We start from the raw sequence: 12,136 nt of genomic DNA on the forward strand, positions 1-12,136 counted from the left end.
ACCATCTGAGCCACCCAGGCGCCCCTCTTCATTTCTTATATATGCATTTAAAGCTATAAATTTCCCTCGAAGCCCTGCTTTAGCTGCATCCCATGAGTTTTGATATGTTCTGTCTTTGTTATTATTCAGTTCAAAATATTTTCTAATTTCTGTTGTGATTTTTTCTTTGACTCAAGAGTTAGAATTACATTGCCTGATTTTTAAGACTTCCATAATTATCTGTGACTGATAGCTTAATTCCTCTGTGGTCAGAGTACATACTCTAATTTTGGTCTTTTGAAATTTGATCCTTGTTTTATGGCCCAGCGTATGGTTAAATTTTGGGAAATGTTCCATGTGTAACTGAAGAAATTGCGTGTTCTGTCATTGTCGGGTGCAATGTTCTACTTATGTCAAACCAGACTGATTATGCACTTATTACATGTCAAGCACTATTGTGAATGCTTTTCATATAATCCCCATGACAAGCCTCGGTGGTAGGTGACTATATACTATCTCCATTTTACAGGTGAGGTCACAGAGCTAGAAGATAGGTAGCTGAACTGGATTTCAAACCTGGCTATCTGTTTCAGAGTTTTCATTCTTCACAGCAGTGCTGTAATCCCAGCACAGGTCCAAAGCCTTCCCCCAGATTCCTGCAGGTCTGCAGGTACTCTAAGCTCCTTGGTTGATAATTTTTCTTGCCTCCCTACACGTGGACTTTTCTGTTCTGCACAGCAGTGGCCCAGACACAAAATTCAGCTCCTTCCTTGATTTCCACAAAACCCCCCTTACCCAAGGCAGGGTGTCTGCCCTAAGCCCCGTGCTGATGTGCTGAGGTTTTGCTGGGGGTGGGAGTGAGGACTGCGGGGGGGGATTTACCCTGAAGCATTGCAAATGCAGAGAAGGGAAAACTTAACTTTTTTCCCTCTACTTGTCTTAGGTCCATTGGTTGGGGCCCTATAAATTAGCCTGAGAAAAGACATTAACAAGAGAACAACAGATAGGAATTTATTACCATGTGTGTCTCACACACACACACACTCAGGAGTATTCAGTGATGAGCAATTCAAAGGAGTGGCTGGAGCTTAACAAAAGAACAATGAATTTGTAGGGAAGCAACGTGATGGGAAAAGGACTTTGAGGTTATAGGAACAGCAGATTATGTGAAGGCAAATATATGGGGAAACCAGTGGTAGGTAAGGGCTAGTTCGTAAAGTTTATGTAGATTCTTCTGGGCTGCTAAGGGTCTAGCATTGCCTCAGTGCTTAACTTCTTTCCTTCCTGGTAGCGAGGGGAGGGGGGCACTTTTACAAATTGATGTCCTGCTTTTAGGCAACTGGGGAGGACAGAGAACTTTTCTTGTATCTGCTTCTTCTTGATTCAGCTCAAAATGATCCTTATGCCAAAGTGGTATATTTTGGGGTGGCCTATTCTACTACCCTTCACAATCAGCCTCAAGTTCAGCATCAGACCCCTCCATTGTTAAAGTCTGTTGACCTCTGTCTGCCCCCTCCCCCAGGTATGTTGTGGCTGCTTAACCTGGCTCTGACCGGGCCTTACTTGGGCACTTGGCCTTCTTTCTTTGTCCCGCTCCTCCCTCCCTCCAGTAACTGCTCATTAGTAAATTTTTAGAATTTTTCATGGAAACATTAGTATAATACTTCTAGGAAGTGCACTTACTTGAATTGGGCAGCTCAGTGAATTCTCCCAGAGTGGACACACCAGGATAACCCCTACACAGATCAAGAAATAGCATGAGCAGCCCCCCAGAAGCCCCCTTTATGTACTTTCCCACTCGCAACCTCCCGAGAGTAACCGTTATCTCAACCTATAATGCAGTAGATTAATTTCTGCTTGGTCTTGAATCTTCTATCAATGGAGTCATACAGCATGTATTTTCTTTATGACTGGCTTCTTTCTCTTGACTGTGCTTGAGAGAGCCGGCCGTGCGGTGTGTACAGTTCTAGGGAATTCATTCTTGTTACCAAATAGTCTGTTACGTGAATCTCCCACATTTATTTTTCCTATTTTAAATTGTGCTGCAAAGAAAAATCCTTATAGATTCTTTTTTTTGGGGGTGGGGTGTAGATAGACACATTTCCGATCAGTTAATGCCTAGGAGTGGAACAGCTAGGTTATAGGATATGTGTTCACAATAAGTAGATCTATCCAGACAGTTTTCCCCCAAGTGCTCGTGACAGTTTACACACCCATTAGCAGTGTGTGAAAACTTCGGTCGCTCTGCATCCTCACTAACACTTGGAATTGTCTTTTTCATTTTATCAATTTGGCGGATGGATGGTGGGGTTGCCTTGTGAACTGTTCATTTTAACCCAGAGCACGTTAGCTTCATTGAACACCTTGGGCTCTGCTTTTCCCTGCCTTAGGATTTCGGCTTCCCCACAATGGCTTATCAAGGTGTTTTCCCAAAGACTCTTCTCTTCTTAGAAGAAATTCCCTGTGACTGCTGTTGAGATGGTACACTAGAACAAAACCAAACAAAACCAGACCTGAAAGGGTTTATGCGAAAATGCTAATGGTGTCTCTGGGTGATGGAATTGTAGGTGCCATTAATTTTCTTGATGCTCATTTTGATTTTCTACACTGAACACAGTTTTTGTGTAATCAGAAATTTTTAGACAAGAAAACATTTCCTACCCATAATCCCGCCACTCTAATGCAATTGTTTCCATTTCTCTGACAAAGGTCTATATTTTGTGAAAACCACTCAACTGGAACAAAATAGGAACATTCAGACGTTCTGGGCTGGATGCCACCTGCACAGTAATGAAAAATGCCAGCTACCTCCTTTGAGTTCTTAGGAATAGGTAGAATCAAAGGAAGTTCCTGATATTTACCTTGGGGCTTTATGTCCATCACCTCATTTAATTCTGGTGAGGGAGGGGTTGTTTTCATCCCCATGTCACAGACGAAGAAACCGAGGCTCGGAGAGGGTGAGTAGTCTGAGCAGGCCAGCTAGGAAATAGCAAGGCTAGAATTTGAATTCAGGTGTCTGGTTCCAAAGCTGGCTTTTTCCCCTGCCCTGTGCCACCTTCCCCTCGCAGTGCCTGGCGGGATTGCGGCCGAGTCCCTGACCTTCACTCCCCTGGAGGACATGATCTTCCTCAAGTGGGAGGAGCCCCAGGAACCCAATGGCCTCATCACTCAGTATGAGGTGGGTTTGGACCTCATTACAGTGAGGGTCCCTGGTGGAAGGTGGGCACACAGCTTGGAGAGGGAGGTGCATCGGGGTGGGGACAGAAGTGATCATTGAGGTTCCTTCGACTGGTCAGGGTCTGTGCCCTGTGGGTTATGGGGACAGGGGCCCCAAAAGAAGAGAGGTGAAGGTGCCCAGAGATCTGGGCTAATGGGCATCCACAGTCCCACTGAACCTCTCCCCTTTGCCCAGCCTTCTCCCTAGCTCTCCTGAACTATGTTGGGTGGGAGGCTACAGGGCCAGTGATGACCTTCCCCATCTCTGTGCCCGCCTACCTGCCTGTCCTGCCCCCAGATCAGCTACCAGAGCATCGAGTCATCAGACCCGGCGGTGAATGTGCCGGGCCCACGACGTACTATCTCCAAGCTCCGCAATGAGACCTACCATGTCTTCTCCAACCTGCACCCAGGCACCACCTACCTGTTCTCCGTGCGGGCCTGCACGGGCAAAGGCTTTGGCCAGGCGGCACTCACTGAGATCACCACCAACATCTCAGGTAAGCCCACCTGACCATGGCCTGACCCCTTTAGAGGTGGCTCCCCATCCCAGGGTTCTGTGGGCAGAGGGGGCATGGCAGGGGGTGGGGGGCGTCCCAGGGGTGTTTATAGAGGGCCCCTGATGAGATGAATATACCATTTAGGGATTAAGTTCAGGGGTCAGGGAGGATTAAGTCAGAGGGGTCAGGAGACTGTGGAATCGGAGGGCTGAGTTCAGGGGTCAGAAGTCAGGGAAGCTCAGGTCAGAGGGAACAAGGCTGAAGGGGAAGAGATCTGAGGACGGGGCAAGGAGGCTAGAGGCCTGACCTTCCTGGTCTAGTGTCCAGGTGCCATGTTTATATCCCTGTCCCCTTCCCCAGCTCCCAGCTTTGATTATGCCGACATGCCGTCACCCCTGGGCGAGTCTGAGAACACCATCACCGTTCTGCTGAGGCCGGCACAGGGCCGCGGCGCGCCCATCAGGTGGGAAAGCCTAGAGGGAGGGATGGGAGGTCAGGGCCATAGGGAAGAAGCCCCTCCTCTGACCCAGAGCCCCCCACGTGGGCCAGCTCAGCCTCAACCTCCCTCAGTTTCCCACTCAGGGCTCTGCGTGTCTGGAGGAGGATGTTCTGTGATCCTGGGCAGGTGGAAAGCCTGCAGCCCCTCCCCTCTGAAGCCATGGGTGTCTGATGGTGATTGCCATGAGATCTTTGGACAGTGTCCAGCCTGGAGAGGTGTGACTGTCCAGGCCTCGCCTGAGCGTCTTCCCACAGACCTCTTGGAGAAGTGAAACCCTGGGGGCCTTATTTCTTCCCAGCTTTTTCCCTAGAAGGTCCTGGCCAGGGAGACACAGCCTTCTAGAAGGTTGGGGCAGCCAGCCAGACAGGGCCATCTCTGTGAAGTGGCCAAGAGCTTGGCTTCTCCAATTACGTCTCCCTAGAGAAAGCTGGGGCTGCCTCTGCTGGGGAGAAGGTGCTGGAGACAAGATGGTTGTGTGTGTGTGTGTGTGTGTGTGTGTGAGATAAAGACGCATACTGTATACATGCCATGTGTGGTGTGGAGGTGTGAGTGTGTGTATGTGAGAGTGTGAGGGTGTTTGTGGGATGTGTATATATGCCTGCTATCAGCCAGACTCTGTGTTTGTGACTTCCTCTGCAGGAGTCACTTTATCCTCATGGCGGCCTGTGGGGGGTGGGGTGCTGTTACCCTTATTTTACACATTGGGAAACAGGCTCAGTGGCCTTAAGTCCCTTGCCCTCAAGGTCACACAGCTGGAAGGTGCTAGAGCTGGGGTTGGGAACCCAGGTCTGTCTGCACAGCCTGTAGCTTTTCTTGAAGTCACAGAGCCTCCCTGCCCCTCTGGTGCACCCTGTCCTCCCGCAAAGCTGTGTGCACTGGGAGAGGGGGACGGCCTGTATTTGGGTGTGGAAAGATCCTGCTAAGCCTCCGAGAAGGTAGTGGGTTGGCCATGTGCCCTTGACACCCCCTTACATCCTCACACCCTTCTCCTGCTTTGCCTCCCCTGTATTTGCTGCTGCAGAGCCTGTCCGGGCTGCTTCCCAGACTCCCTGGGGAGACCCAGGTCAGCGTCAGAGTGTTTGAGGGGCATTTCGCATTTCCAGGAGCCTCAGGGCCCTTGTGCGGCTAAGTCTGGGAGCTGGGAAACCCAGCAGTGCCTTCTCCTTTCCTGGTCCTCTTGAGAGATCCTGTGAGATGGCCCATTTATAGTGTCCCTCAGGGATGACGATGACAAGGTGGGAGGTGGAACATGGTGAAGGGGGGAGGCATGGTGGCTGTGTGACCTTGGGCATGTTCCTTTACCTCTCTGAGTCTCCTTTTCCTTGTCTGCATAATGGGGACCATCCCAGTCAAGATGCTTTGTTCAGTGTTGATTGTTATCACCTCCCGGTGGGGCGTGGGGCCAGTGGAGGCCTGACCTTGGCCTGGGAAACGGAGGCTGAGAGGGGCCTGGGCTGGTGTTTGCCGTGCGCTAGTGACAGGGGACGAACCTGTGTGGCCCAATCCCAGGGCACTGGGGTGATTCCCGCACAGCTCCGATGCTCGAACAAAACAGCTGGAGAGCCAGGGAAAGGCGTTCCTACTTCCCAGAGTGCAGGCGTCTGAAAGGGTGCCACATGCCAAGACGTGACCGAGGCTGTGACTAGAAATATTTGAATTTGTCAGCGCTCACCTATTTACTCTCGGCTTTGTTCCACCGAGGATTTGGAGGAGCTCATAGCAAAAAGCCATTCAGTAAAGTAAGAAAAATAAATAGAAACACACAAGTCGGGACCGGGAGACACACATCAGAGGGAATGCAGACGAGGGCACACAAATCAGCTGTCAGGACCCAGAGATGACAGGCTCTGAGTTGCAGACTCGAGACTGCCTCCAGGTTGGGAGGTAGCCGGATGCAGGATTTGTGTGGCCTTGCTTGCTTGCTCAGTGACTGTCTCCCCCACTGGAGGTCAGTTCCAGGAAGCCTAGATCCCCAAGTGCCTACCGAGCTCGGGCCCAGCGTCTGAGCTCAAGCACTTTCTGAATGAATGAATGAACACGATGAGTCTGACTCTCATTCCCGGAGGCCCAAAGGGAGCTGCAGGTAACCGGGGCGGAGCCCAAGGCTTCGGGTCGCCAGGTCCTTGGCAGGCACGGGAGCATGTGTTGAAGAGAGTCAGGGTGGGGCTCTAGGGCTTGGTGCCATTGAGCAGGGCCCACGTTCTTTCCGCCTTCGTCACAGTCCTAAGCTGACAGGCACTGGCTGCTTCTGAAACTTGCCTCCTTCCTTACATTTAGCTCGTGGAACGGTCCTGTGATCACGCTCGCTTTACAAGGGAGGAAACTGAGGCCCAGGGAGGTTGAGAGAGTTGCGCAGCGAGTAAGAGGCAGAGCCAAGATTAGTCCCAGGCTGGGCCTGACCCCAGAGCCTGTGCCCTTAGCCATCAGACGGTTCTCCCCATCCCCTGGCCCTGTGGTCACTGCTCTGTCCCCTCCTTGTCCAGCGTGTACCAGGTGATTGTGGAGGAGGAGCGGCCTCGGAGGCTGCGTCGGGAGCCAGGCAGCCAGGACTGCTTCCCAGTACCCTTGACCTTTGACGCTGCGCTGGCCCGCGGCCTGGTGCACTACTTTGGGGCAGAACTGGCGGCCAGCAGTCTTCCGGAAGCCATGCCCTTCACCGTGGGTGACAACCAGACCTATCGTGGCTTCTGGAACCCACCGCTTGAGCCCAGGAAGGCCTACCTCATCTACTTCCAGGCAACAAGCCACCTGAAGGGGGTGAGGGACTGGCAGGGGTTGTGATGGGGATAGGCTGGGGACCCCTAGGAGGAGCCTTCTGAGCAGCCCCCTAGGAGGCCGGAGACCCTCCCCGGCCCCGCCCCCTCTCCAGAACCCCCACCCTCCTTCCCTGAGCTTCCTGACCTCAGGCTCCTTCTCTTAGAGCATCTCCCCTTCCTGAGCCTTTTCCCTAGACTCTCCTATGTCTAAGCACCCCCTCCCTAGTCTATCCCTGCCCCCTCCCTGAGGCCCTAGTGTCTGTCTCAGGCTCCTCTCTCCCCAGGGGTCCATCTCTCCGTCCTGCTTTCCCCAGACCTTGAGACCCACCACCCACCTCCTCCTGGAAGCCCCGCCCTTCTCCAGGCTCCTCCTCTGGGGGCTCTGTCCTCCCCAGGCTCCCCTCTTAACCAGCCCCTTGGCCGCCCCCTTCCCACACTGTTTCTTTCCCTGCTCCCCCTGAACTCATTCCCCTTTCCTAAGTCATTGCCCTCTTTTCAGGCCCCTCCTTCCCCTTCCTGCTTCCCCCTCAGGCCTTCCTGCCGGGAGGGGTGTCTCTAGTCACAGTGAGCACTGGCTGAGCCCTGACCAGGCCCAAGACAAGCTGCCCAAGGATCCCCCTGGGGAGGGTTAGGTCGGGGTTTCGGTGGTGCTGAGACCCCCATCTTTGCCTCCAGGAGACCCGGCTGAATTGCATCCGCATTGCCAGGAAAGGTAAGCCCCCCTGGGTTCCTTCCTGGCCTTCAGCAGTGGGTTTCTCCCCTCTGGGCTCTTGGGGGGTGTGGGAGCAGAGGAGGGTGGTCTGGGTTCCCTTCCTGGTCCCCGTTTGTCCCACGTGAAGGGCTCCTTCTCCCAACCTTGGGCAGTAGGACTAACCTCCGTCTCTCTTGTCATGGTCACAGAAGTGGCTTTGGCAGGGGCCTGGTACAGGTCTGTGGAGGGCGAGCCAGTATGGTTGGGTGATGGCACTGGGCACTGGCTCTGGGTTCTGTATCTGCTCCCTTTGTTGTGGTGGGGGAGAGGTGGGCCCTGCAGTGTAGACAGGGAATGTGGTTGGTCCCCCATCCTGAGATGCCCTCAGCGGGCCCTAGGTGCATAATTCTCTCCCCCTTTGCCTCTCAGGAGGGCAGGAGGGTGAGTCTGAAGGCCCCAGGCATCCTCCATCCCCTGTCCACTGAAGGATGGGAGGATTTGAGAAAGTAGAGAGGAAAGGAGAGCTCTTCCCGATGGGGTCTACGGGGGTGCAGAAGTTATAAGGATGATGAAGGGGCAGATTGGACTGAAAGGCTGCCTATGAGCTGAGGACGGGGGGTAGTTGTCTTTGTGCACATGTGTTAGTATATTCCTTGAGACTCAGACCCCTCCAGGCAGTGGGTAGGTGGTCCCTATCTCCCCTCTGACCCTTTGTCCTGATTTATTCTCCCCAGCTGCCTGCAAGGAAAGCAAGCGACCCCTGGAGGTGTCCCAGAGATCGGAGGAGATGGGGCTCATCCTGGGCATCTGTGCGGGGGGACTTGCTGTCCTCATCCTTCTCCTGGGGGCCATCATTATCATCATCCGTAAGGGGTGAGTGAGGCTGGTGCCATGACTCACGCAAGGCTCCCTCAGAAGCCTGGTGGGCATAGAGGAGCAGTGGCTGGGGCCTGGGAGGGCAGCTGTCTGGTGAGTGTGGAAGGTTGCCAACCTGGACATCCAGCCTGAGGACGGGCCTAAGCCAGGAAGTGGGAAGCCAGAGCCTCTGCAAATGAAGCTGCGCTGGAGGGGCTTGGCTGGAGCTCAGGTCTGGCTGGTGCCAGGTACCACTATCCAGGGAAGGGCACTCGTACCTGCTGCCAAGGAGCTGTGCTGGAAGTGGGCATGGGCTGTTCCAATGGGGAGGGTGTGGAGGTAACCTGACTTCAGATCTCTAGCCCCCTGCAGACCTTTGGCCGACTTGTCTGCCCTGACTCTGGGGTCGTGGTGCTGACCCTGAGCAGTGGGGGTGGTGCTCAGTCCCCTTCACACCAAGGACCCTGAACCATGGTTCTTCCTGGGCCCCATCTTCCCTGGGGCTCAGCTTGCCCTGGACCCTGTTACTCCTGATCCTTGTGGAGTCCTCCTGGGCCCACGACTCAGAGGAGACCTCGCTCCTCCCATCCCCCAGGCCTCCAAAGTCTGGCGTGCTTCTGAGGGGTGCCTTTCCTAGGGCATTTTGCAGTGGGCAGCATGAATCCCAGCACCTCTTAGAATCCAGAACTTAGAATTTCGGAGTTTCAGAAATCTAGGATTTGGGATTCTAAGAATCTCAGAATTTAGAATTGTAGAGGCTCAGAGCCCAGAAGGTGAGAGCTGCCTGGTAGTTCAAGGACATCTGGTCTAGTGGTTTTCAAATCTTCTTAAAGCAACAGAACCTGTTTTCAGAACACCAAATAAACTTCCCCTAGGAGGCCCAGTACACGGAGCAGATGAAGGCTGAGCCTCTGGTTGAAGCAGGGGTGGAGGCTTCTGAGACCACTCTGGTTTCCCTCCCCTCCACTTTATTCCCCACCAGGCAGCCCCAGGACACTGGGCCAAACACCATAATTGAAGGATGGAGATGTTGAGGCCCCAAGGGGGCACGGAGCTGCCTGAGGTCACCCAGGGAGCCCTCTCCCCACCTGGGCTCTATGCACCTGCTTCTGGGCTGGTGCTGGATCTCAGGGCTGCCAGGAGCAGATAAGTAGGATCAAGGGGGTTGAGGGAGAACTGGCTAGGGCTGCATTTCCTGAGGCCAGGCACCGGCAGAGAGAGACTCTCCCAGGGAGTCCGGGGGTAGGGTTTCCAGGGCATGAAGCTGATTTTTTTCCTTCCCTAGTCCCTACACAGCTTCTTGGGATAAACTAAACTATATCATTTAATGAATATTACTGTGTGCCCAGGGCTTCACACACACCATCCATTAGAACATTAGTTATTGAGCACCTACTGCGTGCCAGGCACTGTTCTAGCACTCAGGATACATCAGAGACCATTTCCTTCTTGGATCCTGACCCATGAAGCAGGTCTGAGCCCCTTCTCACAAATGAGGAAACTATAATTGAACGACTTGACCATGTCACTCGGCTGGTAAGTGACAGGGCCTGGCTTGAACCCACTAACTGCAAAACCCGGGCTCTTTAGGGCCGGGGATGTGAAGGGCCTCACCATGGGCTAGCGCACAGTAGGTGCCCAGAATTAGCAAGTTCCTGTCCTCCTCCCCTGTGGGGGACCTGGAAGTTAACTCTGGGGTAGGGTGGGGTGGGGAGGAGGGCAGATGGTGAGTACTGTAGGGGAGTGGTCAGATTTTGGGGGGTTGCAGGTAGTATTTGAGGCCTTAGAAATGAATCCTCAAGGAGAGAGGATTGGCCAAGGGGAGGGTGTCACCCATCTCTGCAGAGCATTGGGCCCAGGAGAGGGTGGGTTAGAGATATTGCTGGAGCCTCACTAGGAAACCCTGCACTCTACACAGCTGCTACCCCATAAACCCAGGCTACCCTCGAAGCCCCTAGGATCCCCCTAGACTTCCTTCCTTCCTCTAAAAGCCATTCACTTCCATTCTCTAGCACCCCATTGCATCCGCCTAAATCCTGTCCTGGCCTTCAGGGTTCGCCATGCTCCTCAGGGCTCCCCTGGCCTGCATTGTGGGGTGTCAGGACAGGTCTGGCAGCGATGAAGGTGCCCACATTAAATTTCGTGGGCAGGTCAGGAGGTTGCTGAGGGAGGGCTGATACCCAGTTGCCACCCTGTGCATCCTTGTCAGAGGAAGGTTGTGGAGAGACAGTGCGGGGGTGGAGTGGGGGGTGGGGGGGCAGGGGGAGGGTGGTCAGGCTCCCCATCCTGCCCTGCCGGGGTGGACAGTGAACCTGGGTGCATCTGCACTTGGGGAACTCCCCAGGCCGGGTGTAGCCCTTGTTCTGCTTCCAGAATCCCATCCTTCTCCTTCATAGTACTTTCTTCTCCCTGCACTTTTTTTTTTTTTTATTTAACTTGGAGTGCTTGGCTCAATTGTTTCTCTTCCCTGCTGGACTGAGAGCTCCATGAGGGCAGAGAAATTCTGTCCTGTTGGCTGTGCATCCCCAGGGCCTGGCCCAATGGAGTAGGGTCCTCCTGAACCACCCCCGCCCCAGCTCCCAGCTCGGCAGGTGGAGGGAGGCAGGGAGGAGCTGGGCTGACAGCGGCCCCTTGGGCAGGGTCATTATTAATCTCACTCGTTTGGAGGAGGATATGGACACCGAAGAGGTGGAGTACTTTTATTTATTTTCCCTCTTTATTGATGACTCAATTCAATGAAATTTTTATTGGGGGATTATCGTGTTCTAGGCTCTGTCCTGGGCCCTGGGACCCAGCAGTAGGCAAAAGAGACAAGGGTGGTGCCCTTTGTAGCTAGTGCTGAAGCCTGGCATTAAACCAGAAACAGCGCAGATGAGTAATTACAGATCGTGAAAAGAACAGGGTGCCGGGGTGGGGGGCAGAGAGAGGGTAAAGGTGACACAATAGAGTTGGAGATTATGGGGGAGTTTTTGTGGAAGGCTCTTGAAAAGTCATGACATTACAGCTGAGACCAGAATGCCATTCCTTCAGCCATCCCTCCTCTTCAGGCCCCTGTGACCAGCCATGGGCCTACACCCTCCGCTCTCTCCTGGGACGGATGAGAGGAGACATGCTGTGTGGCTTCCAGCCACTCTCCTGCCCTCACTGGGCCTCAGCCTTCCACTCTTCTCTCCTTCCCTTCCCCCAGTCTGCAGAGTCCCTCGTGGAAGGCTGTTCCCTGGGGTCGCTGCTGGTGGGGTGGTGTGGGGGCAGGTGAATGGAGGACCCCTGGATGTGCTCGGATGGGGCCTCAGGAGGGAGCTGGCTCTGGGGGTCAGGGTCCTGGGACAGGCGTCTGCACTCTGCCCCTGACCCCCAGAGAGGCCTTGGAGGACCACGACTGTCTGGGGCTCAGCTTCCCCACCTGCGAAGTGGGATCAGACCCAAGCCATGCTTTGGGTGCCCAGAGGGGGCGGCCCAGCTCCTCTGATGGGCCCCACACTCAGGGGCAGTCTGGGTCGGGGAGAGCAGGCCTCATCTTTGCCATGGAGTCCAGCTGGAGCCCTCTCCACCTCCCCCCTACCCCCACCCCCCAGCCAGGGTTCCCTCCCAGGCACAGGTGTATGCGGAGGGCTGACCCCTCAGGGGCAGAGGGGCCTGC

General features: G+C 54.3%; 1 protein-coding gene across 6 annotated transcripts in view; it reads left to right on the forward strand.

Moving 5' to 3' along the window:
• Positions 1-12,136, forward strand: part of PTPRU (protein tyrosine phosphatase receptor type U) — a 76,269-nt gene that overhangs the window by 31,792 nt on the left and 32,341 nt on the right. For all 6 annotated transcript variants that reach the window (XM_081817920.1, XM_081817921.1, XM_081817924.1 and 3 more), the window contains exons 9-14: positions 3,048-3,157; positions 3,494-3,695; positions 4,056-4,158; positions 6,678-6,951; positions 7,626-7,662; positions 8,376-8,514. In XM_081817920.1, the coding sequence (XP_081674046.1) occupies positions 3,048-3,157; positions 3,494-3,695; positions 4,056-4,158; positions 6,678-6,951; positions 7,626-7,662; positions 8,376-8,514 (865 nt within the window). The remainder of the gene's footprint in view (positions 1-3,047; positions 3,158-3,493; positions 3,696-4,055; positions 4,159-6,677; positions 6,952-7,625; positions 7,663-8,375; positions 8,515-12,136) is intronic.

Source organism: Leptonychotes weddellii, chromosome 4 (assembly GCF_054177405.1).
Source record: "Leptonychotes weddellii isolate Sample4059 chromosome 4, ASM5417740v2, whole genome shotgun sequence".
NCBI classification, from domain to species: Eukaryota; Metazoa; Chordata; class Mammalia; order Carnivora; family Phocidae; genus Leptonychotes; species Leptonychotes weddellii.